This window comes from Natrix helvetica (assembly GCF_964273705.1).
Source record: "Natrix helvetica genome assembly, chromosome: 2".
NCBI classification, from domain to species: Eukaryota; Metazoa; Chordata; class Lepidosauria; order Squamata; family Natricidae; genus Natrix; species Natrix helvetica.
The window spans coordinates 37,611,828-37,635,038 of record NC_138552.1 but is presented as its reverse complement, the minus strand read 5'-3'; the positions used below and the strand labels follow the sequence as shown (position 1 = coordinate 37,635,038).

Genomic DNA, 23,211 nt, shown 5'->3' with positions numbered 1-23,211 from the left:
ACTTTCAGACTTGGAAGATTCTGTCAATTTAGAATTACAATAAAGAAGAATTAGGTCATCTGCTTGCTCAGCACGGTCAGGCTGTTGCTAGGAGTTTATGGCCTAGCACAGGGGTGGCGAACAAGTTCGACAAAAAGAGCCAAAATTTTAAACTGTGAGAGTCAGAGAGCCACACCACGCAGTGACCTGCCAAAACAGACAAACACTCACACAAAAGCATATAATTTTAACAATAATATATTAAACACATAATATAACATGCTCAGTCAGGTGTTTTTTGTTATAAATTTTTATAAACCCATTAGAGCTGCAACGGAAGGCAACGGAAATATTTTTAGACACAAAGCTTTTGACAAGTTAAAATTCACAGTAAATGGAATAATCTCTACAATCTTTTAATATGGAAAGTCAAAGGCAAGGATGGGCATTTTCTCTTTTATTATTTATAATTGGTTAGGACAGGGGTGTCCAAACTTGGCTGGGGAATTCTGGGAGTTGAAGTCCACAAGTCTTAAAGTTCTCAAGTTTGGACACCCCTGGGTTAGGAGGTCCTGGCGGGCCAGAACTGAAAAGCTAAACAAATATTTCAGCTAAAGATTCAGGTAGAAAGAGATACAAGATGAAATGCTATGCAAATGATATAGTAGTAACGATTATGCAAACACAAAGCTCCATAAGATACTAATGGCAGAATCCAAAGATTTTTGGCTACCTTTTAGAGATAAAAAATTAAATGAAAAGCAAGATAATAAGGCATTCAATTTCCAATGAAAAAAAAACATGAAAAGGGGGATTGGGATATGAGAAAAATATAGTGAAATATCTAGAACTCTTATTTAATAGGATATAATAATAATACATTTGAAAACAATTATAACAAATTATTGAATGAAATGAACAATTCCTTGAAACTTAGATATTATCTAAGATAAATGTTTTATTCCAAATGGCACCAACTGGAAGCTGGGTGGTGGGGTGGGGGAGCAAGATTCAAAATCATACAAGACTCAAAAGAAAGATATAGAGGAGCAGCATTTCTTAATCTTAGACTGGATTACAAAGCAAATTGTCTTAATCTTATTTAAAGATAAAATTGAACAATCACCTCTGTGGTCCCTTCTAACCCTGTGATTCTATGGGTTTGGTATATCTACAAATGATTGGCAGATCACCAATCTTTTCCAACTTCCAGTATTTTAAGTTAAATGAAATGTTAAAAATTTAGAAAGATCTCTGCCATAGCCACCATTCTGATAATTGCTTGTCTTTTAACTTCAGTATAATGATTAATTCATTGCATTTGAATTAATCTATTTCCTTGGACACTTTGATCTCTAGTAACTAAGATATAAGTTTGTATTTTTTAAAATATAGAATACTTGATTCATGATGAGGTGCAATAGGTGACTGACAGTACTGCTACAACCTTCCTCTGACTACTTAGCATTTTATTCTGATTAGCAAAGTTCAAGTTCTAAGGGCTGGTTTTTTTGTATTTTTTTTAAAAAGCGGACTCCACAACCCAAAGTCTCCATTCCCCTAATTATTACCCATCTTCCACTTCATCTTAACTTAAGACTTCATCTTAACTTAACACGCGGCTCGCGGCCAAAATGAATGAGGCTTTTTGCCTCTTACCATTATTTAGTATACTGTGGCTCAGATCGCGCGCTAAACCCGGAAGTACGGTCGCGTCGACGACGCTTGCCTGCAAGCGTTGTCGCGTCGACCGTACTTCCGGGTTTAGCGCGCGATCCGAGCCACAGTATACTAAATAATGGTAAGAGGCAAAGAGCCTCATTTATTTTGGCCACGAGCCGCATGCGGCTCGCGAGCCGCGTGTTCGCCACCCCTGGCCTAGCAGTTGCAGGTCCTGGCTATGGTGAAAATCTGGTGGGATTCAAATTTTTTTACTACTGGTTCTGTGGGTGTGCCTTGGTGGGCGTGGCATGGTTTGGTGGGCGTGGTAGGGAAGGTTATTGCAAAATCTCCATTCCCTCTCCACTCCAGGGGAAGGATACTGCAAAATCTCCATTCCCACCCCACTCCAGGCGAAGGATACTGCAAAATCTCCATTCCCACCCCATTCCAGGGAAAGGTTACTGCAAAATCCCCATTTCCTCCCCACTCCAGGTGAAGGTTACTGCAAAATCCACATTTCCTCCCCACTCCAGGGGAAGGATACTGCAAAATCTCCATTGCCACCCCATTCCAGGGAAAGGTTACTGCAAAATTTCCATTCCCTCCACACTCCAGGGGAAGGTTACTGCAAAATCCCCATTTCCTCCCCATTCCAGGTGAAGGTTACTGCAAAATCCCCATTTCCTCCCCACTCCAGGGGAAGGATACTGCAAAATCCCCATTTCCTCCCCACTCCAGGGGAAGGATACTGCAAAATCCCCATTTCCTCCACACTCCAGAGAAAGGTTACTGCAAAATCTCCATTCCCTCCACACTCCAGGGAAAGGTTACTGCAAAATCCCCATTTCCTCCCCACTCCAGGTGAAGGTTACTGCAAAATCCCAATTTCCTCCCCACTCCAGTGGAAGGATACTGCAAAATCCCCATTTCCTCCACACTCCAGGGAAAGGTTACTGCAAAATCTCCATTCCCTCCACACTCCAGGGGAAGGTTACTGCAAAATCCCCATTTCCTCCCGATCAGCTGGCACTCGGGAGACAGAGAATAGATGGGGGGGGGGGGGTAGGGCCAGTCAGAGGTGGTATTTTCTGGTTCTCCAAACTCCTCAAAATTTCCCCTACCAGTTCTCCAGAACTGGTCAGAACCTGATGAATACCACCTCTGGTGAAAATGCTCTGAATCGGAGAGCATAGGGGTTTCTAAGCATGTCCCTTATCAACTGTTACATGCCCATGCTCATTGCTTTTTATATCTGTCTGTTTCTTTTTCTAAAGATAATATCTCTCCAAATTGTGCTAGGGGTACATGGAGTGTTGTTAATAGGAGTATACTAAGTATTTGTTCTGTATGCTTTCTGAATGTGACTTTCCTTTCACACACATGAATACCTTTGTCACCCCTGTTGCCCATGTTAAGTAACAGTGAATTCTCTGCTTTAATTCCTTTTCTGTAAACTTGTTCTGTCACTCACTCTATTGGTGGATCTAAAGAACAAGAATTCTACTAACATGGGCAAAAAGGAAGGCTCCCAAGTGAATCATGGGAGAATTATTTATTTTTTAATACTGAAGTGCCATGTACGTGCATGCAATGTTCAGGCATTTTAGTTCTCGTTATTAACTATTTATAAAGCTAGTTTCATATGGGAAATAGGTTGTAATGTTGTATACAGTTATAAATAATCCATTTCCCCATTTTAAAGATGAGAAGTTGAAGCTAAAGAATAGTCATTCTCCTCTGTACCTATCAGAGAAAGTATTAAAAATGATCTTCGGGAATTGAATAATCTCTCGCATTTGTTTTCCATGATTCTCTAGAAAGATGTGTGCTTGATATATTTTATATTGCAACTAATATTTCTCTTAAAACAAGTGAAATAAAATGTACATTTATGATATAATTTAAAATACTTTTACTTACAGCAGTAAACCCATATATATTTTAAGAACTTCAAAAAGTTATTTGAAATTTTTCACATAACAATCAAGCTTCCCTACTAAAGCAGAATGACATGTTTTATCACTGCTGACAGATTTCCATGGGCAACTATGGCTTGCTAATATGAGTGTCAATTTAAATGCAATACTCACATGGTTACTTTTTGTGTGTGAATCAGGATTGACAACTGCCAACTGCCTGGCCTAGTAGTCTTGGCAAGATTTTGGACAGAGAAGAAAAAAATCAAATTCATAAATGATACAGCTGCATAAAATTCTTATAAATCCAAAGCATCATCATGATTGATGTCAACAAGAAGCCAATTTATATTCAGGCTGACCCATCTTCAACAAAAAAGTAGAACAGGCTCAGACCTAACATTAAATCAGTATGAAACCTTGGATTATGAAGCATAGTTATATTAGGAGGATATATCCCGCTAATCTGGCTAATATGTTATGGCGCTAGAAACTGGAAGACCATAAGTTCTAGTCCCACCTTAGGCCTGAAGCCAGTCAAGTGACTGTTTCCAGCCAGTCACTCTTTCTCAGTTCTAGGAAGAAGCCAATGGCAAACCACTTCCAAAAATCTTGTAAAAGACTTGTCCCATGTTATTATCAGGAGTCAAGAATGATTGATGGTAACACTCCCCCAAAATACAAGATTGAAATAAGTGCTTGTACAAGTATTTTTATATGTATTTACAATGTGCCTGAACTTTTATAATTTAGATCAGGGGTGAAATCCTCCCGGTTCGGCCTGATTTGGACGAACCAGCAGGGACGGTTGGCATCAGTTCGAACGGTAGCAAAAATCTCTGGTGGTCCCGCCCCCGCTTGCTTAGTCGCCCTGTCGCTAATAACCTCTTCCAGTCGCTTGACCTGCCCACCCAATCCGAACGTTTCTCCCTCCATTCACAGCAGAGCTGTTGCAGTCTGTCAGTTTAAGACGAGGAGGAGCTGGGGGGGGGACACTATAAAGGGAGCAGCAGCTCTGCTGTGGAGGGAATAACGTTCGGATTGTCTCTGCCACAGAATTTAATGTTAAATGCAGCAGAGACAATCCAAACATTTCTCCCTCTGTTCACAGCAGAGCTGCTGCAGCCTGTCCCTTTAAGGTACTTTGACCCCTGGGAGGGAGGGGGCCAGGGAGGACCATAAAGGGAGCAGCAGTTCCGCTGTGAATGGATTCATACACACATTTTTCCTACCGGGTTCTGTGGGCGTGGCTTGGTGGTGTGGTGGTGTGACTGTGGGCGTGGCCATGAGTGACATAGAGTTGGCCATGCCCACTCAGTCACAGGACCCCACCCTTGAGCCACGCCCACAGAACCGGTAGTATAAAATTTTGAATTTCGCCACTGATTTAGATGTACCTTTCTTTTAGCAACAGAAACTTTTATGCTTTTTATTTTGAAAAAAAAATCCACATAAATTATACTTCATTTTATATATATGACATTTGCTCTGTACCTGCATTTCCTCATCAAACGTGCCAGGCTAGAAACTTTCATATGCAGAGGTCTTAATTATCAGGTGTCATTAGCCAGACTTTTTTTTTTAATGAGCTAGATTAATCTGCTTAGAGGATTCTAAAAGGAGTTCAATCAGTTTACCCTGTAACAAATGTCATGAGCCGCTTTCTCCTGAGCTTTTGTTGCTTTTCTTTGCAGAAGTTGTGTTATAAATTTTTTACAAGGAGACATATGATTCATATTCTCACCATGGAACTTGATAGGTTGTTCAATAATTAATGCTGTGTCCCACTACTGAAGACGAGCTTTTATTAAACAAAGAGAAAGCTAAAATGACTTGGAGAAAGCAATCTTTATTTTACAATGAAAAATCTTTCAAGTGATCAATAAAAATCTCCACTTCCCCTAATGAAATTGTGTTTTGCAGGTTTAAAGGTTGGAATTTTTTCCCCCTCAGCATGAGACAGTATTTACAGTATATTTATATTCCATCTTTCCATACAAGCAGGCCTGTCAGGGTAGTTAAATAATACAGTAAAAGCAGCAGCAGCAACAGTAAATTAAAATCGATGCAATTTAGAATAATTGAAATGCCTGTACAACCATGAAAATTGAAATCATTCTTACAATAGTTCAAAAGGCCCTGGTTGAAAAGCTTTATCAATGTGATTTTAAAGGAGGAGAGAGGGGAGAAAAATGTAATTTTCAAGATAATGTACTAGTTGGCTACTCTCTAGTTGGCTGACAGAAAGAAGACCTTCTCTACCTGGTTAATTTACCTCTGAAAGTATGGGCATCATTAAAGTGTCCTATTTTGCTGATCTTAGTAGAGATTTGTACTGGGATAATGATGCATTTAATAAAACATTTCCAGTTTTCATTTAAATCTCCAATCTTGGTTTATCCTATAGAAAAAATGTTGCTTAGGCTAGATGTTGTTTGGAAAAGGTTTCAGGTCTTGTCAATACTCATAGTTGAAATAATATGAACCCACCTGACATTAATGTTATCCTGTTTTCTGCCCAATCCAGGCAAAACCAAACAATGATGAGCATCTCCAAACTTCAAACTATCTTCAAAGTATTCCTTTCCAGACAAAGATATTACTTGCTCATCCAATCACACAAAAAATGGCATGCTCTCAAGCTATTTATTTGAATTTTTACAGTTTTTTTTTTAATTCAGTCAAAGGTTGTACATTCCAATAATTATCAGAAGCCTTTGGCTTTAAAGTACTATTTGTTTGACATTGTACTAAATCTCAAACAATGTACTCATAAAGAAACATTCACCCCTTTTCACCTACTTTCAATTCAACTACATTTATTCCAATTGAAGTAGCCCATGTGTCTGAAATCACAGGCAGTGAATCTTCAGGTTTTTTTCCTGTAACATATGAATCAGTTATTAACTGTGATGTGTTTCCAGTATATGTCACTGCAAAAGACTAAAAGATAAATGCAGAAGGGCTCCGCTAAAGTAATAGGAAAAGGGGGAGTGGGTTACATACATTTTTAATTTTCATGGTATGTAATTCTATTTGTATACAAATAAAGCTCGGTTGAAAAGTGAGTATGTGTGTGTGTGTGTGTGTGTGTGTTACAGCATAACTGGAACGCCTCGAGCAATTGGGTACACAGATTACTAACCGTCTGGAAACAAATACTGTGGGGGTAAGACACCCACTAACACCCCTTGGGGGGGTGTTCTGTTAAGAGCCTGTTGTGCCTTAAAACGGCTTCTACCGTACTGCCTTAAAAATGGCTTCTACTGTACAGTGCTGTGGAGTTGCCATGGTAATGGTTTCACAGTACCCCACAAGGTGACTTCATCTGGTAAGGGAGAAAATCCAACATTAGAAATTGTAGCGACATTCATGAAAGGAGGGTTGGGATAAATAAATACCCAGGCAGTGCCGGGTTATCAGCTAGTTTGCTGTAAAATCAGAATGTGGTTATGGTATTGTTCCTCTAACTATTTGTTTTTATGACTTATGTTTCAGATTATGGGATGATGGAATCATTGATCCAGCTGATACAAGACTTGTTTTGGGCCTTGGCCTCAGTGCTGCATTTAATGCACCCAGCAAGAAGACAGACTTTGGCATATTCAGAATGTGATAGGAAAGGTTTACCGGTTGTACTTGAAATAAAATCAAATGGCCTAACACAATAAATAATCAAGTAACAAAATAAAGATTTGTACAGTAATGCAGTTGGGTTTAATTTTCATGGATCTTAAAAATAATTATTTTATTAAATCAAGCTTTAATCCAGTTAAACAGATACAGCTGGTATTTTTAATCCATTCAATCTCAAAAATCAGACCCATCAATTCACATTAAATGTATTATATCAACAGAACAAAAAACAAAACCATGTCTTTTGAAGGAGGGGAGGAAGTTTTTGTTTTTTGTTCTAAGTAGAGAAAGGAAGGAAATAAAATACAACAAACAATAGTAAATATTCTTTAAACAGTTTCAGTTTCTTTCTACATAAATCATATTATACAGCATTTTTCAACAGTTCAAAGGCTAAGAGTTCATATGTTTCAACAAGGCAGCTTTCAGTGTCTGGTTTAGAAATATCTTTTTAAGAAGACATAACAAGGTGGAGGGATAGGAATTGGCTACATTCCAGGCAAGACGGATCCATAATCATAATCTAATCCCGACCCTCCTGGCCGGTATTTTAAATTTTGGGGTATTTTAATTGGTTTTAATTATTAGCTAATTTTATGATCATTGTACAGACTTTTTGTTTAATTTGTCTTTCTGGGGTTTTGTATTTCTGTTGTTTATAGTGCATTTTATTTCTGTCTGTACACCGCCCCGAGTCCCTTCGGGGAGAGGGGGCGGTTTATAAGTCTAATAAATGAATGAATGAAATGAATGAAATAGATAAATTCACAATTTTAGGAACATAATTTAACAACACATCATTGAATCCAACTTGCTAATCAAAGCCTTATTAACAATATCTAGAAACTCCTTCAATATTGTATTTATTTTTGTTAAATTTGCTAATAAAAAGATAATAAACTGTTTAGCATCTAAATATACCTTTACCTAATAATCTTAAAATTATGAGTTTTCAGTATCATAAATTTAGTGGGTGTAACCAGAGAACATAATATATGTTTTTATATAGTGCTATTTGGAGGGTTATATTCTTTCTGCAACCTATCAAAAATTAGCAATAAATAAGGTTATTTTCTCTTCATCCCTTTTTAAATAAGGGTTGAACATGGGTCCAACACAATTTATTCTAATTTTACAAGATTTTTGAAAAATTAATCCAGAGAGTCAATTTTTCTTGAGAACAAAATTAAGACTTTCATTTCTTTCCTAATGACATCAGAGGTTTACCTGTCTCCAAATTCACATTGCCTGACATATTTTATCTTTGTTCTAGTAATTGCAAGTATAATTTAAATTATAGAAATTGTTTAGGATTCAGTAATTCCTATATCATTAATATAGGTAGCCTACGGTTAAGTATTTTCATACATTTCTTTTAATTAAGATTGGTTGTATTGGCAGCTGGTACTGTACTTGATACTATAATGCCACTCTTTTGTGTTGCTCTGCAATCATTCTGTCTCAAGAATTTTGATTCTTCCTTCATTTTCTTACCATTGACTTCCAAATACGTATCGATTAATAAAGAGCAAACGGATTCCAGCAAAGATTGCATTTCATTCTGGACTAATTTTCCTGCAGTGGGAGGTGCTTGATCTTTGCCTTTCTGAATATCATGGCATTTTTCAGGTCACTCACTGCATAGTCAAGCTTTGTTCCAGGATTGTGAAATTCAGGTGTAATAATAGGGAGAAATTTTTCCATCTAGTTGTTGAGTATTGCGAGTGGAGAACTATATCACTCTGTAAACCTACAATATTTGCTGTCATTATGTTATCTTTGAAAGTCTGAGAGATAAGTCATTCTCATTTTGGAGACAAGATTCAGAAACAGAAATAATCCCTGTGGATTATGCATCCAATAACATGTCATTAATGAACTGAATATTGACATGTCAATGATACATCAATCAGTGGAGAAAGTGTTTCTATTTCATCATCTACAAGGCAAGTAAACTTGGAAGTCAATTTAACATGAATTGAATACATTCGCATTATATTAGGCTTTAAAATTCTAAAACAAGAATGCATTTTCTTGCTCAGAAAGGGAAATACTTTCAACTTTTATTAATACTCCCTTTATAGGCTTGCGGTTATCAATTCTTAACATGCCTCGTCTGTATGTCTTTACTTTTGAAATCTGAAAAAGACACGTCTAAAGATATAAATACTCTACTAATACAAGATTGGGCAAACGTGAGCAGGGGCGTTAGAAACATTGCATTGACCTCTGTCATACCTTTGGGAATTTGGGCATGCAGGTGCTTTGGAAGATGGGACAATTAAACAGTCCATCTGTGCTGTCATTCAATCTTTGGGCAAGAAGATAACAGTCAAAATATAGACTCCCTGCCCAGTTATCCTCAGTAAGAAGGCTCCCTTTTTTTTCTACTAACAGGATAATGACCCATTCTCCACTGCCTACTGATGCCTATCAGCTGCTTTGCAGGGGCTAAGTGAGAACTGCAAGTTGCCTACTGTGATATAAAGGCACTTGGGGTTACCAAACATTAAACTAAAGCACTGCTTTGTTATAAACATTTCCTTTGTCTAAATATATTGCTTTAGGCTGGCATATAATCTACCATGTGAACGTTAGATTGTTGTGGGGAAAATAGAAAGAAGGAGTGTGGGTATGTTTGCTGCCTTGAGTTACTTATAAAGTAATAAAGGCAGAATAAAAATTAATAAATATAGAATGTAGACAAACTAGTATAAAACAAAAATAAGACTTGTTGAAAATTAGGCTGCAAACTTTCCTGCAGAGTGGTAATTAAAACCATCCTTGAGCAAGGCATAATTCATCAACAATCTTGAGACACAGATAATAAAAAGGACACATTTCCATAAATTTCATACCTTTGAAAATAATTGATATATTAACTATGTGAAAGATACCATCTTTCCACTAGGAGACATTCATTGTATATATGGCCTAGGGTCAAAATGCATTCTTGAATGAATGCAAACAGTATTGTTCCCTAGTCACTATTTTTAAACAACAGGTAGCTTGTGAAACATAGTAGCCTGGTCATTGGCATGACCACAGAGAGGAGGGGGTTAAGCTATTTTCCAAGGCATCTGAAGGCCAGGCAAGGAATAATGAATGGAAACTGATCAAGGAGAGATTTAACCTAGAAATAAGGAGGAACTTTCTGACAGTGAGAGCAATCAACCAATGGAACGGCTTGCCTTCAGAGGTTGGCGGGATTAATCACTTGAGGCTTTCAGGAAGAGATTTGGACTGATATTTGTGTAGGGTTGTGTAGGGTTCCTGCTTCAGCAGGGGTAGATGATCTACGAGGTACCTTCCAACTCTGTTTATCTGTTAATGATGGTACTTCTAGCCGCTGCTGTTGCATTTGAAAAAGGACATGCTAAAGTGTGAATTATTTGGCGAGGGAAGGCTGAGGGCAAAGCAAAATATTCCAACTCTGCAATTCCAGAGAATGACTCTGGGACCCAGCCAGGAGGGAGGGAGGGAGGGAGGGAGGGAGGGAGGGAAGGAAGGAAGGAAGGAAGGAAGGAAGGAAGGAAGGAAGGAAGGAAGGAAGGAAGGAAGGAAGGAAGGGGTTTGGGATAATGACAATGCAACCAGAAATGGCTGGAAGTTACTTAATATAATGGAAAAAGAAAGTAGAATAGGGCTGGTCTGTGGAAAAATGGGAAACTGCAAAAGAAGAAATATCTCTCCTTGGACGTGAGTGTGCCTGTATTTGGAGGCGTGATTCTGGCAGACAGCATTAATAACTGGGCAGAGTGACTCTCACATTTTAACACTGTGGGGGTGAGAAATAGTTTGAAAGGAACTCTGAGCTAGCTGTAGATAAAAATAGATTTCTTATTAGGGGACTGAGTCCACCATATATTTGGGTTCTCAGGCTAATTCGTTAGCTTTGCTAATTTGCATTTCTGTGAATTCCAAAGGTGCCTAGCAGTCCAAAAGATCAGAGATTCCCATAGTAAGTTTTGAAATCAATCTATGCTTACCTCCAGTTAGGTGTGCATACATCATATACATCATTTGGAAGTTTGAACAAAATGATAAGAATTGGGAGAGGCAGTACAAACTAAGTTCAAATATTATGCAGACATCACGTATTTCTGTCACCTTCCACTGTATGAGGGACTCAGATTGTTGGGGGCAATATGCTGACTCTATAAACCGCTTAGGACTGTAAAGCACTGTGATGTGTTATATAAGTGCTATTTTCTGTCGCTAAATCATGGACAGTTAAATGGTCATTTAGAAATATTCAAATCTAGTTATCAGAATTGTTTTTCAAGAGGTGGCATAATGTCTTCCTCCAGCCTTAAGAGGCTGGATGAGAAATAATATATTGAAACAAAACCTGGATGTCAGAGATACTCATTGTAGGAAGTCACAATTGCAGGAACGTTACCAATTTCCCTCTTCGGAATAGGGTCACATTGTTCCAGAAGGACCAGGTACATAGAGTCAGTTCCGAACCCAAATGGCTATCTTTTTTTTTCCAGTTTGAAGCAAACAATTCTGAATTCCTGCAGTTGGTAATGGCAACTCTGCCACTTCCTGTAATATAGTAAAAATATTGCAGGTATTACTGGGCGTGTACTGTACCACACTCTGGTTATTGGCAGAGGGCGAGATAGGGGCTGCTTTTGGGTCTAGTTGGGCAATTTGTTTCAGGAACCCAAGGGACTACATTAGACCAAGGCTGAAATTGTGTTTGTTGCCAGTTTGTTTTTAAGGGAAATACACAAGTGCTGTCTATTTCCTTTAAACTTTATTTAGTTTTGAATTCTGGTTATTTGAGATAACACATTTTTCTATATGATGCCCTTCTCTCTTCTCTTCCTGCTCCTTAGTATGATCATTTAAGGAAATTGGCTTACAGGTATCATGGGATAGTATTATGGTTACTTGGATGAGGCCATTAAGGCAAGTGGCATCTCTGTTGTAATTTGAACTGTATTTGGCGATGCCATTAACAAGCCTTGAAAACACACCTTTTAAAACAACGTAGCTTGCAAGCAGTTTACTAAAATGACATAAAAATACAATAGTTGTGGGATGTTATACCAGCTTAGTCAGTTTTCTATAACTAAATACTTTGTAGAAGTTTCTAACTACATGTCTGATTACTTACTTACTTACAGTATTTATTTATTTATTTATTTATTTATTTATTTATTTATTTATTTATTTATTTATTTATTTATTTATTTATTTATTTATTTTCATTTCATGTTTCTAGACTGTCCATTATCCTCAAGGGGGAGTTCTGAATGGCCTCGGACCTTAGTCACATGGATAGGAAATTATGGGAATTTCAATCTAACGTAAACTTATAATGGCATAAATGCATTCTAACATACAGTATATAGTTATTTCTCACCCAAGGAGACTCTGGGTAATACACAATAGATAAAACAGTCCACGTCTGCCAGTATAACTAGGTCTTAGGGGAAAACCCCAAGGCAGTGATGGATAACCTTTTTATCGTCCCATGTCAAAAGCATGTGCGTGTGCCCACACCCATAATGCAATGTCTGCATGACATCCCCTTGCATGCCCCAACCCCCTGCACATGCGCTCCCCCAGCCCCTGGGGGATGTGTATGTGACCCACCCAGCCTAGTAGGTCTCCCTGCAGCCTCCTGGGACCAAAAATGGCCTGGGAGGGGGGAGCGGCACCCCCATGCTTTCCCCCACCACCTGTGCATACACGTGTGATCCTTCACCACCGTGCATCAGAGACATAAAAATCAGCTGGCTGGCGGGAGGTTCGCAGTGCACATGTGCGGTGGAGCTGAGCTGGGGCAATGGCTTGCATGCCCCCAGAGAGGGCTCTGCACCACAGCCCTAAGGGATGAGGCCAATCTAATTTCAGGAGGAAGGTTCCATAAGGCAGGCATCACACCAAAGAAGGCATGTCTTCTAGGACTCACCAGATGTAGGTTCCTACCCAATGGAACCTAAGGCAAGAGCTAATGGGATGGCATAACTGGGGAGATATGGTCCCTCAGTCTGGTCCCATGCCATGAAAGACTTTAAAGATTAAAACTAGTACTTGAATTGGACTCAGAAGCGAACTGGCAAACAATGTAATTTGTGGAGCAGGAGTATAACAAGCTGCTCTAGGAGCACCTATAATTGTCTGAACCACTACATTATGTACCAGCGGAAGCTCCCAAGTTCTCTTCAAGGGCAGACCCATGTAGAAAGCTTTGCAGGAATCCAACCTGGAGGTGATTAGGACTCAGACAATATTTGATTATTTACCAAAATCAATTAGTGAAATCAAGTTTCATTCATGCAGGCTTTTTCAAACTGTGTTCTTTAGAGTCTTAGGGTTCCGCATGAATTCGATGGGATTTGGGAGAAGGTCAGGATAAAAGAAAAATGCATTCAAATGCATTCAAATTCCTGTCACTAGAGCTTTTCTTCTTGATCAGGTATTGATCAGATTTTTTTTAAATTGGTTCCACAAACTGAAAAAATTTCAAGACTCCTCTGTAAATGTAGTTAATATTTGTCTGATCTCCTTCTTTATGGAAAGTAATTTAATTCTCATAGTGGTTTGAATCTGATTTCAGTAGCATTTCTCCTTGACCTTTTGGGCTAGAAGGCATTACTGAAATTTTAAGAATACATCTTGGCTGTTCCTACAAAATGATTATTTTGAAGGGCTTTGTCTATTCACAAGTGTTGTTGTTAGTTGCGAAGTCGTGTCCGAGTCCAACCCATCGCGACCCTATGGACAACGTTTCTCCAGGCCTTCTTGTCCTCTACCATCCTCTGGAGTCTATTTAAGCTCATGCCTACTGCTTCAGTGACTCCATCCAGCCATCTCATTCTCTGTTGTCCCTTTCTTCTTTTGACCTCAATCTTTTCCAGCATTAGGCTCTTCTCCTGTGAGTCCTTCCTTCTCATTAGGTGGCCAAAGTATTTGAGTTTCATCTTCAGGAGCTGTCTTTCTAAAGAGCAGTCAGGGTTGATCTCCTCTAGGACTGACCAGTTCGATCGCCTTGCAGTCCAAGGAACTCTCAGGAGCTACGTTCCCTCTAAGGTGCACGGCTGCGCTAGCGCGCAGGTGGCAAGAAAACACCGTGCAGCAGTTTTCAACTGCCGCGCAGTGATTTCTATTGCCACAGGCTTTGGAAGCTGGGGAGGTCCTTTGCAGGCAGCTAGAACGGGCCGCCTGCAAAGGACTTCCCCAGACTTGCTTTGAGGAGCACGGGGCGACTGAGGCTAGTTGTGAAGCCCCAAAGCCCCCACCGCCACCGGAAGAACTGCTGCCACCTCCTCCTCCTCCTCCTCTAACAGGCAGCACTGCCGGATTTGCCGCCCGGCGCTGCGGCTGAGATGAAGCCGGCAAAGCTCCAGCCGGCATCTCCGCGCGTGGCAGCGGCGCCTCCCCTCTGCTCGGAGCACCTGAGCTCAGCGCTGGGTTACCCCTGCCTGCCCCCTCCTCCTCCTCCGCCGTGCTTTTGAAGAGCCATGAGGCTGCGGGAGACAGTAGGAAGGCGGGGAGGGAGCAGGGGAAAAAAAAGCCTCATGGTTCTTCAAAAGCACGGAGGAGGAGGAGCGGGCACGGGTTACCCAGCGCTGAGCTCAGGAGCAAATCTGGTGGTGTTGTTGGAGGAGGAGGAGGTAGCAGCAGTTATTCTGGTGGCAACTCATCGGCAACTTCAGCAGCAGCCCTGCCCACAATGAAGAAAGCAGAGATGGAGCAGATCCACGCAGATGACGTCGCTGCAACATGACTGGAGGAGGAATTCTGGGAATTGAAGTCCACAAGTGTTAAAGCTGTCAGGTTTGAAGAGCTCTGCATTTTTTTTCTAGGGGTGGAAGGGTCTTGTAACTTGACAGCTTTAAGACTTCTGTGCTTCAAATGCCAGAGTTCCTGAGCCAACAGGACTGGAGGAGAAATTCTGGGAGTTGAAGTCCACAAATCTTAAAGCTGTCAGGTTTGAAGACCCCTGGGGGTTTTTTTCCCTAAAGGGTTAGGGGTGCAAGAGTCTTGTAACTTGACAGCTTTAAGAGTTGCGTGCTTCAAATGCCAGAGTTTCTGAGCCAACATTTTGGTTGCTAAGCAGGAGCGTTGTTAAGTGATACTGATATTATATAACACTTTGAATTAAGCGGGTACCTTGAAGAAACATAACTTTGAGTTTCAAATAATACTGATTTCGTTGTTGTCTTAGGTGACATCTGTGAAAAAAATTCAGGTGCTCAGGCATGAAAATGTGCCGCTCAAACACTATACTTTTCTGCTCACATCGAAAAAAAATTAGAGGGAACATTGCTCAGGAGTCTTCTCCAGCACCACAGTTCAAGGGCTTCAATTCTTTGGTGCTCAGCCTTTCTTATGGGCCAAATTTAACAGCCATACATTGCAACTGGAAAAACCATAGCCTTGACTATACACACTTTTGTTGGCCGGGTGATGTCTCTGCTTTTTAGTATGTTGTCTAGGTTTACCATAGCTTTTCCCCCTAGGAGCAAGCATCTTTTAATTTCTTGGATGCAGTCCCTATGCTGGTGATCTTGGAGCCCAGGAAAATAAAACCTGTCATTACCTCCATTTCTTCCCCATCTATTTGCCAGGAATTGAGAGGGTCAGATGCCATGATGTAACAAGTCTATCACAAGTGTAGATGTAACTATTAACAAAACAGAATTTTTTACCAAAAGACTTTGGATGCTTGTCACAACTCTCTAAATTATTTTACTCAATAATTTACTTAGATTTTTTTATTTTTACCAGTCCCTACATTTCCAAAGATAACATTTGGTCCATTTTTTATTTTCTAAGAATTCCTATGGGATCCAAGTGTGGCTTTGGGATTTTCTTTGAGAAACAATGGAAGCTGACACTTTGCTTTGGAACACACCAGGTTTTCATTTCATATTTATTTTAATTTTCTAAAAGGCTGTTAAAAAAGGGAGAAGGTTACAGAGAGGTACCACAATTGTATTTATTTATGTAGTTTTAGTGGGACGTGTAAACTCTGCCGTTGTGGTTTGTACATCATAGTTTATGGCTTATAATAAGAAATAGGCAACCTGAGTCTGCAACTCTCCTATTGTAGGCAATATTTGCTTTGTTCATCCTTCAGGTCAGCTGTAGGGTTTAATATAAAGTCTTTTAGATTGTGTCCATAGTTTCAAAGTAATGAGCTGCATAAATTCTTGTGCTAATTCTCTTGCATATTGGAAAAGTATAATGAGCAACTGCCTTATTAAACTAATGAAACCAAACTTCTAGTTGTAAAAAAGAGTTAATGAGAAATGGAAAATATGAAATTACAAGAGATGTAAACAGTTACATAGAATTCTTATTGCACTCAATAAAATCATCCTAGCTAAACTAGGTTTATGGTTACTTGTTTTATTGCTTTGGACATCAGCACTTATTCAGAATTCATTTTAGAAATAATGTAAGATTATTTGGGTTTCCTGTTTGAATGCTGTTAGACAGCTCCTCTTCTTCTCTTCTCTTCTCTTCTCTTCTCTTCTCTTCTCTTCTCTTCTCTTCTCTTCTCTGCTTTTTCCTTCCCACTTTCATGTTCTTTTTTGAGTGTTACTTTTTTGAGTGTTACTTTTTTGAGTGTTACTTTTTTGAGTGTTACTTTTTTGAGTGTTACTTTTTTGAGTGTTACTTTCAGTTTTAAAGGATATAGCTAAGTCATCAACCAGAATCTGAAGAATTTCTTGCTCTCTACCAAGATGAGGTGACTTTGGAATACCAAACTTGGCACCAACCTATTCTATTTTAAGTAGTAGTCATTTTTATTCTCTCAGGGCTTTGCTGCTGGGATTTTTTTTAACTTTCCACTGTTATCTCTTTATTGTCTTTCCACTGTTATTATCTCTTTATTGTCTTTTGTTCCTCATTTTATGCATCTTTTATATAATAGCAATCTACATTCTATCTGATGTAAATTAATGCTTTAATTGTTGATTTTTATTGTAATCCATTTTGTTTTTTTAAAATAATAAATGGTTATTCCTTATTTTAATAAAGAAATTAACTGAATTTGGAAAAGCTGATTATTTTTCTCCCAAATAAGGCAAAATGTTCCATCTGTAATATGATAGATTAGTTAGCAAATCTGAAATTTATAATGGGTGTGGGTGTATGTGACAATTTACTAGATAGTTTTGATGTCCTTATTATACCATATTAAATTAAAAATTAGAACTTTAGAACAATTGTGTATACACACACACACACAAACATTAATTATGAGCATTGACTCGCTACTCAATACTGCATGGAATTGCATGGAATTCTTGAGCTAAAAAGGTTGCTCTCCATTATATTAGAAGGTGAAAAGTGAAATCAAACTACATTTAACTATGTATTGATGACATTTCAGCCCAAATCGCCAGCTCACTTCTTACAATACTGTTATGTGAATCATAAAAACTATGGAAGTAATTAATGCCCAAGAGTTCAAATAAGATATCTGGAGCATTTCTAAATGGTTTTGGCAGGAAGCACTGATAGCCAGAATGCTCTGTGTACTGATTGACCATATGAGATCCAGCAAAATCAAGCATACAGAACTCATGTATTACTGGTGTAAATCATCTATAGGCAATGAAGACAAAGTGGACTGGATCTTAATTATAATTCAGCATAACACTGTAAGCTATTGGCTTAATTATGAGTTGCTAATTGGCTGAGTTCACACTTTAAACTACTTAAACAAACCATTATTTAGAAACCAAAATGGAGAGATTCACACACAATACATAAAATGACAGTGTAGTTTGTTTGTGGCTAGGTATGTGATGTGAACTTGGCAATTCCAATACAGTTCTAAGTTTTTGTTGAGAAATGGCTATCTCATAGTTCCTCTTGTATTTTGTTTTCTTTACCCTCTCAGGCTTCTGTCTGCCCTGAAGGAAATTAAGATTCTTGCCTAACTCATCCGTCAGATTCTCCCCTCCCTCCCATCGCCGCCCACCTCCACCGGTACCCGCTGGTGGAGTGACGTATCACACTGCAATAAGCTTTGTCAACAGGTGACTCCAACAATCCGTATAAAGACTGCTCCGCGAAGCTGAGCTACATTTCAGAACCATGGAGAGCTCTCGCTTCTTCGCCCTGCTGGCAGCTGCTTTATTGTTGCTTGCGGGAGTCCACGGTCAGGAAGAAGGCGAACTTCAATCCCGAGGTTTGGATCTCTATTCCACCATGGAGGATACGTCCCACGAAAAGGAGCTGGTAAGTTTTCCAGCGAGAAAGCGTCTGAATGGGCAGGTGGGGCTACAACTGACCTCAGAAGCTTCTTTTACTATTTTCCGATGTTAGTCTTAAACTGCCTAGCTGCTCAGTCCTCACGTTTTGCTTCAAGTCTCATGAGATGCAACCTTTGGAAAACTTAAAGCCATTCTTAGCAGGATGATAGGCTGAATAGGAAGGGAAAGTTGGAGTCCAACAGAAGCTTGAAAAGTAGAAAACTCCTAAATGAGGGCATCGTGTCTACAACCTCTTAATCCTCCTCCTCCCCATCCCAATTGCCTGTGAGAGGCTGATCCATCTTTCTTTTAGGTTGTCAAATGCTTTGTCTCCCACTCTGTATTCAGCCTCCTCAGGCTGCTTGGTCTATTACTAATAGGCTAGTTTGTGTCTCTACAGATTGAAGCACTGCAGGAAGTCCTGGAGAAGCTGAAAAGCAAACGGCTCCCACATTATGAGAAGAAGTATGGTCAAGTTCCCATGGTGAGTGTGTTCTGATTCTAACTCAGAAAAGTTATTTTTAAAACAGCACAATCCTTGCAGCAGAAGTAGGTTGGTAGGGAGTTGACATAGGACTCTGATGGAAAAAAGAACTTTTTCCTAGAAAACCGCCAATAAAAGTGAAACTTTTCCACCCTATTGTCTTTATTAATTCCCAAATTATCAACATAAGACTTAATGTTAGCCTTTTAGCCTTATAATATTAATAATGTTCTACCTTCCCTCATGTCAAACCTTTGGTGTCCTGTTTGGAAATACTGAAATAATACTTTACAAATGTTCTGTTCCCTTCTTTCCTTTTCTGCCTAACACCCTAAGGCTGCAAATATATATTCTGCTTTTGGGGATTAAATCCCATGCACTGGATTATATTGTAAATACAGTATGTCTACTTGAGAAGGAACTTCAGTGAAGCTTAATCAGTCCCAAGCAGGCTAATGTATATATCTGCTGTAAATTTATTGGAGAGGAAGTTTATTTAAATGAAATAAAACCTAGTAGTCACACCTAGATTTCTGCACTTGGATTATTAGTATTCTTTGCATATATTTTAGGGTATTACTTAAATTGAAATGCTTCCGAGACTAAAGTTAAAAAGAAACTGAATGAAACATTGGTCATTCATTTACAGGAGGAATTAGACTCCTTTTCACCAGCTAGTTTTTTTTCACTGAATTAAATATTAGAACAAGGTTGAAAAGGAAAAAGAACCTAATTATCAGTGTAGGTTCATATTAGTGGAGTTGTGGGTTTTGGTGTCTCCTGTTCTGAATTTTTGACCAAAAAATTACATCTTGGTTAAAAAGATAATTGATGACATCCAACCATGGTTATGACATTTAAAAAAAATAAATTAATATTGCTAGACATATTGCTTCTGAACTATTTTATGAAGTCTAGAGAATGGATGTTAAGTGATTTTTATAAAAATTTCAATGCTGATACAGAAAGTCAAATGAAATATTTTCTCTAATTCATTAGTCCTATCTGTTACAATACAGAAATAATTGAACGTTTGCTTTAGTTCTTTAAATCAGGTGGAAATGCAAACCTCACATATAGACCTTTGTATTTTTGCAGAAAAATTTCCTTTATGATATTTGTTTTCAATCTTGATCTAATTGTTGGTTGTCGTTAATAACAGTGTGATGCAGGAGAGCAGTGTGCTGTGAGAAAAGGTGCCAGGATTGGAAAACTCTGTGACTGTCCCAGAGGAACATCTTGCAATACTTTTCTCTTGAAGTGCTTGTAAAGTAAAGTCCTTCCCTCAACCTCTGGAGAGAACAGAAAAGAATCAGTTGCCTTGTCTGAAGAATTAATCCTGAGTTATGGATGCAGGTGGGTGGGGTGGAGAATGGTCTGTATTCATCACATACAAAGTAGTGGGTGGTGGGAGGGACATGGGTGTAAGGATTGTACTATTGCTTTTAGTATTTCTTCTTGCCATTTCTTCTTACTGTTATTTTCCTTCTTTGTTCCTGTCCTATATTTGTACATCAGTGTTCAGAGAATGAATTGATATTTCCAAAACTTTATTTTTGAATGTAGATGGTTGCCATGAAAATTGCTCTACAAACTGTATTTATTTATTTTCTTTCAAATGCAAACACAAGAACAAATTAGAGGACAAATACTGGAGATAATCAAATTAACAATACATAGGAATGATTCCAAGATTCAGGCATTTTAAAAATAAAACACAAATATCCATTTCCCAAACAAAATACACATGTACGCCAACTGTAAGAACAGAGTGGCACTATTTCAAAAATACTCTACTAAGCCATTATTTCATCTCAGTTTGGTAGTACCTTCAACCCAGTACCTCCAGCTTTCTCAGGCAATCATATTTTTGAAATAAATAGCAGAGGAAGTGACAGATTTTGTCTCCTGGGGTCTTTTGAGAATAAGATGGAAAGAAAAGCTAGGAATATTTTTCTTTGACAAAATCTGTAATGGAATTCCTGATGTTTCTTTCAGAAAGAGCAGCATAATATGCAATTAATAATAGTAATTCAAATATGTGTCGAATAGTGACACCCTGACCAAGTCATCAGCACATGTCTATTTCCTGATGACTAAGTAGAAAGATATGAGACAAGTCGTTGTTGACATTATACTTAGTTGGTTAGTATATGTATTGAAGGATATTGCAAAGACCTACTTCAAATTTAAATTTCTGAATATTTATCATCAGTTTTGTCTATTAATAGACTTTGATTATTGCCATATAGTATTGTTTTGAGGACCAGTGCACATATCAGTGCTTCCAAGCAGCATTGTTGTTATATTAATTTGTATGTTAAGACTTTGTCAGGATTGAGAAGAATTTGGCTGAGCATAAGAAATGAAAGCATTATGAAATCTATGAGGACGGCAAGAACTCCCATCTTCTAAAATTGCATATATATATGAAGAAAAAAAAACACTTTCAATTTGGAGATATTACTTCCATACTCTGATATTGAAGAAAAGTATAAACCTATACCATGTAGATGCCTTTTCTTTTGAGACAATGACCACTTATTTATGTATACAATTCAACTTGTTATAAAGGGTTCAAGCAACCTGAAGCAGATTTACATCAGTATATGTTTTACAAATATGCATATATCAAACAATGAGAATGGATATTTATAAAGGAAAGATTCTAAATCTGTTACTTCTATAACAATGTATTGGTCAAACTTTCAAATATTTTTCAATAATGTCCTATTGTATTTTACTAATCTATTTGATCATTAATAAAATCATTGTCACAATGTTCATTTCAATGTAGTATTTTCTTTTTCTTTTTTGTTTATCTCCAGATTTTTTGGGATAAATATTTTAGCTTCTTGATTGAAGTGATTCTTTTTATCAGCACTAATGTGTGTATGAATGGATATGTGAATTGTAATGTTAAAAGTGGAACAAGGTATTCATCTGACTGGGGAGAAGACAGGGTATAAATAAAAAGAATAAATACTTGTGGTAGTTCGGCAAATTATATATTTGGAGTGTGTCTGATACATTACTTTGGATGTACTTTGTCAAAAAAAATTATATTACCATAGAATCATAAAGTTGGTATGGGCTATTTTGGCAATGAAATCCAACCTCATATTTTATGGAGAAATTATTAAAGAATCTATAATGAATGGTTGACTAGCCTCTTTTTTGACATATTGATTAAAAAAGAACCTACTCTTCTATCAGTCTCCCAAAACAATATTTTTTTTAAAAAGGGAGGTCATGGAGGCTAGAAAAGTTGATATTAGCTCCAAAATATTGGTAGCTATGTGGTCCTTGAAATAGATGATTCTCTTTGTATTAAAGGTATCACTGTGGGATTTGGGTGCAACATGTTGTATGAAATTCCAAGAATTCCAGAAGGATGTAGTCAACTATAGACAATTTGCAGTATTGTAGGCTGAACATGGGTATAATGTGAACTAATTGTGAATGCGTGAATTAGATTTGATGACAGATTTTTACCAGCTATTTTGCCTTGGCATCAAATCATAATATCTTTACAAATCACAGTTATATTTTATTCCATTATATTTGTCAAAATATGACCTAATTTTGTACTTGTTATCATTGGAAGAACCTGGAAGTTTTGCTTCCAACAAGCCTAATACACATTTTAAAAACAATTTTGGGGTTGGACGTGGTGGCTCAGTGGCAAAGACGCTGAGCTTCTTAATCAGAAATGTCGGCAGTTCAGCTGTTCGAATCCCTAGTACCGCATAACGGAGTGAGCTCTCGTGACATGTCCCAGCTTCTGCCAACCTAGCAATTCAAAAGCACGTAAAAATGCAAGTAGAAAAATAGGGACCACCTTTGATGGGAAGGCAACAGTGTTCCATGAGCCTTCGGCATTTAGTCATTCCGGCCTGTGACCACAAAGACATCTTCAAACAGCGCTGACTCTTTGGCTTTGAAATGGAGATCAGCACTGCCCCCTAGAGTCGGGAACGACTAACACATATGTGCGAGGGGAACCTTTACCTTTATAAACATAAATGTAAAGGGTGACAGATGGGCGATCTTAACACAATCCATTTACAAGGAAAAGGAGTCAATCAGTCTTAACTGATATTGGACACACTATGCCTACTGTATATAGAAGCAATCACTAAATGCATAGTATTCATTTAAAAAAAAAACCATTAAAACGATACTTTTCTGATGAACTCATCTATTAATTGGGATTAGAACGGTGTCTCCTTTGCTGGGATTCTTGTAATAAGGAAGATTCAGTTACCTGTTAAGTGAATGAGCGCAGAGATGGGTCTCA

The 23,211-nt window shown here is 38.2% G+C and overlaps 2 protein-coding genes across 2 annotated transcripts in view; both read left to right on the top strand.

Moving 5' to 3' along the window:
- The window catches only part of MCCC2 (methylcrotonyl-CoA carboxylase subunit 2), a 41,484-nt gene extending 34,221 nt beyond the window's left edge, over nucleotides 1–7,263 (top strand). Inside the window, exon 17 of the mRNA XM_081945819.1 lies at nucleotides 7,056–7,263. Within this exon, the coding sequence (XP_081801945.1) occupies nucleotides 7,056–7,173 (118 nt within the window). The 3' untranslated portion in view covers nucleotides 7,174–7,263. The remainder of the gene's footprint in view (nucleotides 1–7,055) is intronic.
- A 10,809-nt stretch (nucleotides 7,264–18,072) lies between these two features.
- CARTPT (CART prepropeptide) lies at nucleotides 18,073–22,067 on the top strand. The gene is made up of 3 exons (XM_081945820.1): nucleotides 18,073–18,413; nucleotides 18,828–18,911; nucleotides 20,074–22,067. The coding sequence occupies exons 1-3, from the start codon at nucleotides 18,270–18,272 to the stop codon at nucleotides 20,179–20,181; spliced, it is 336 nt and encodes a 111-aa protein (XP_081801946.1). The 5' UTR covers nucleotides 18,073–18,269; the 3' UTR covers nucleotides 20,182–22,067.
- The last annotated feature ends 1,144 nt before the right edge of the window (nucleotides 22,068–23,211 follow it).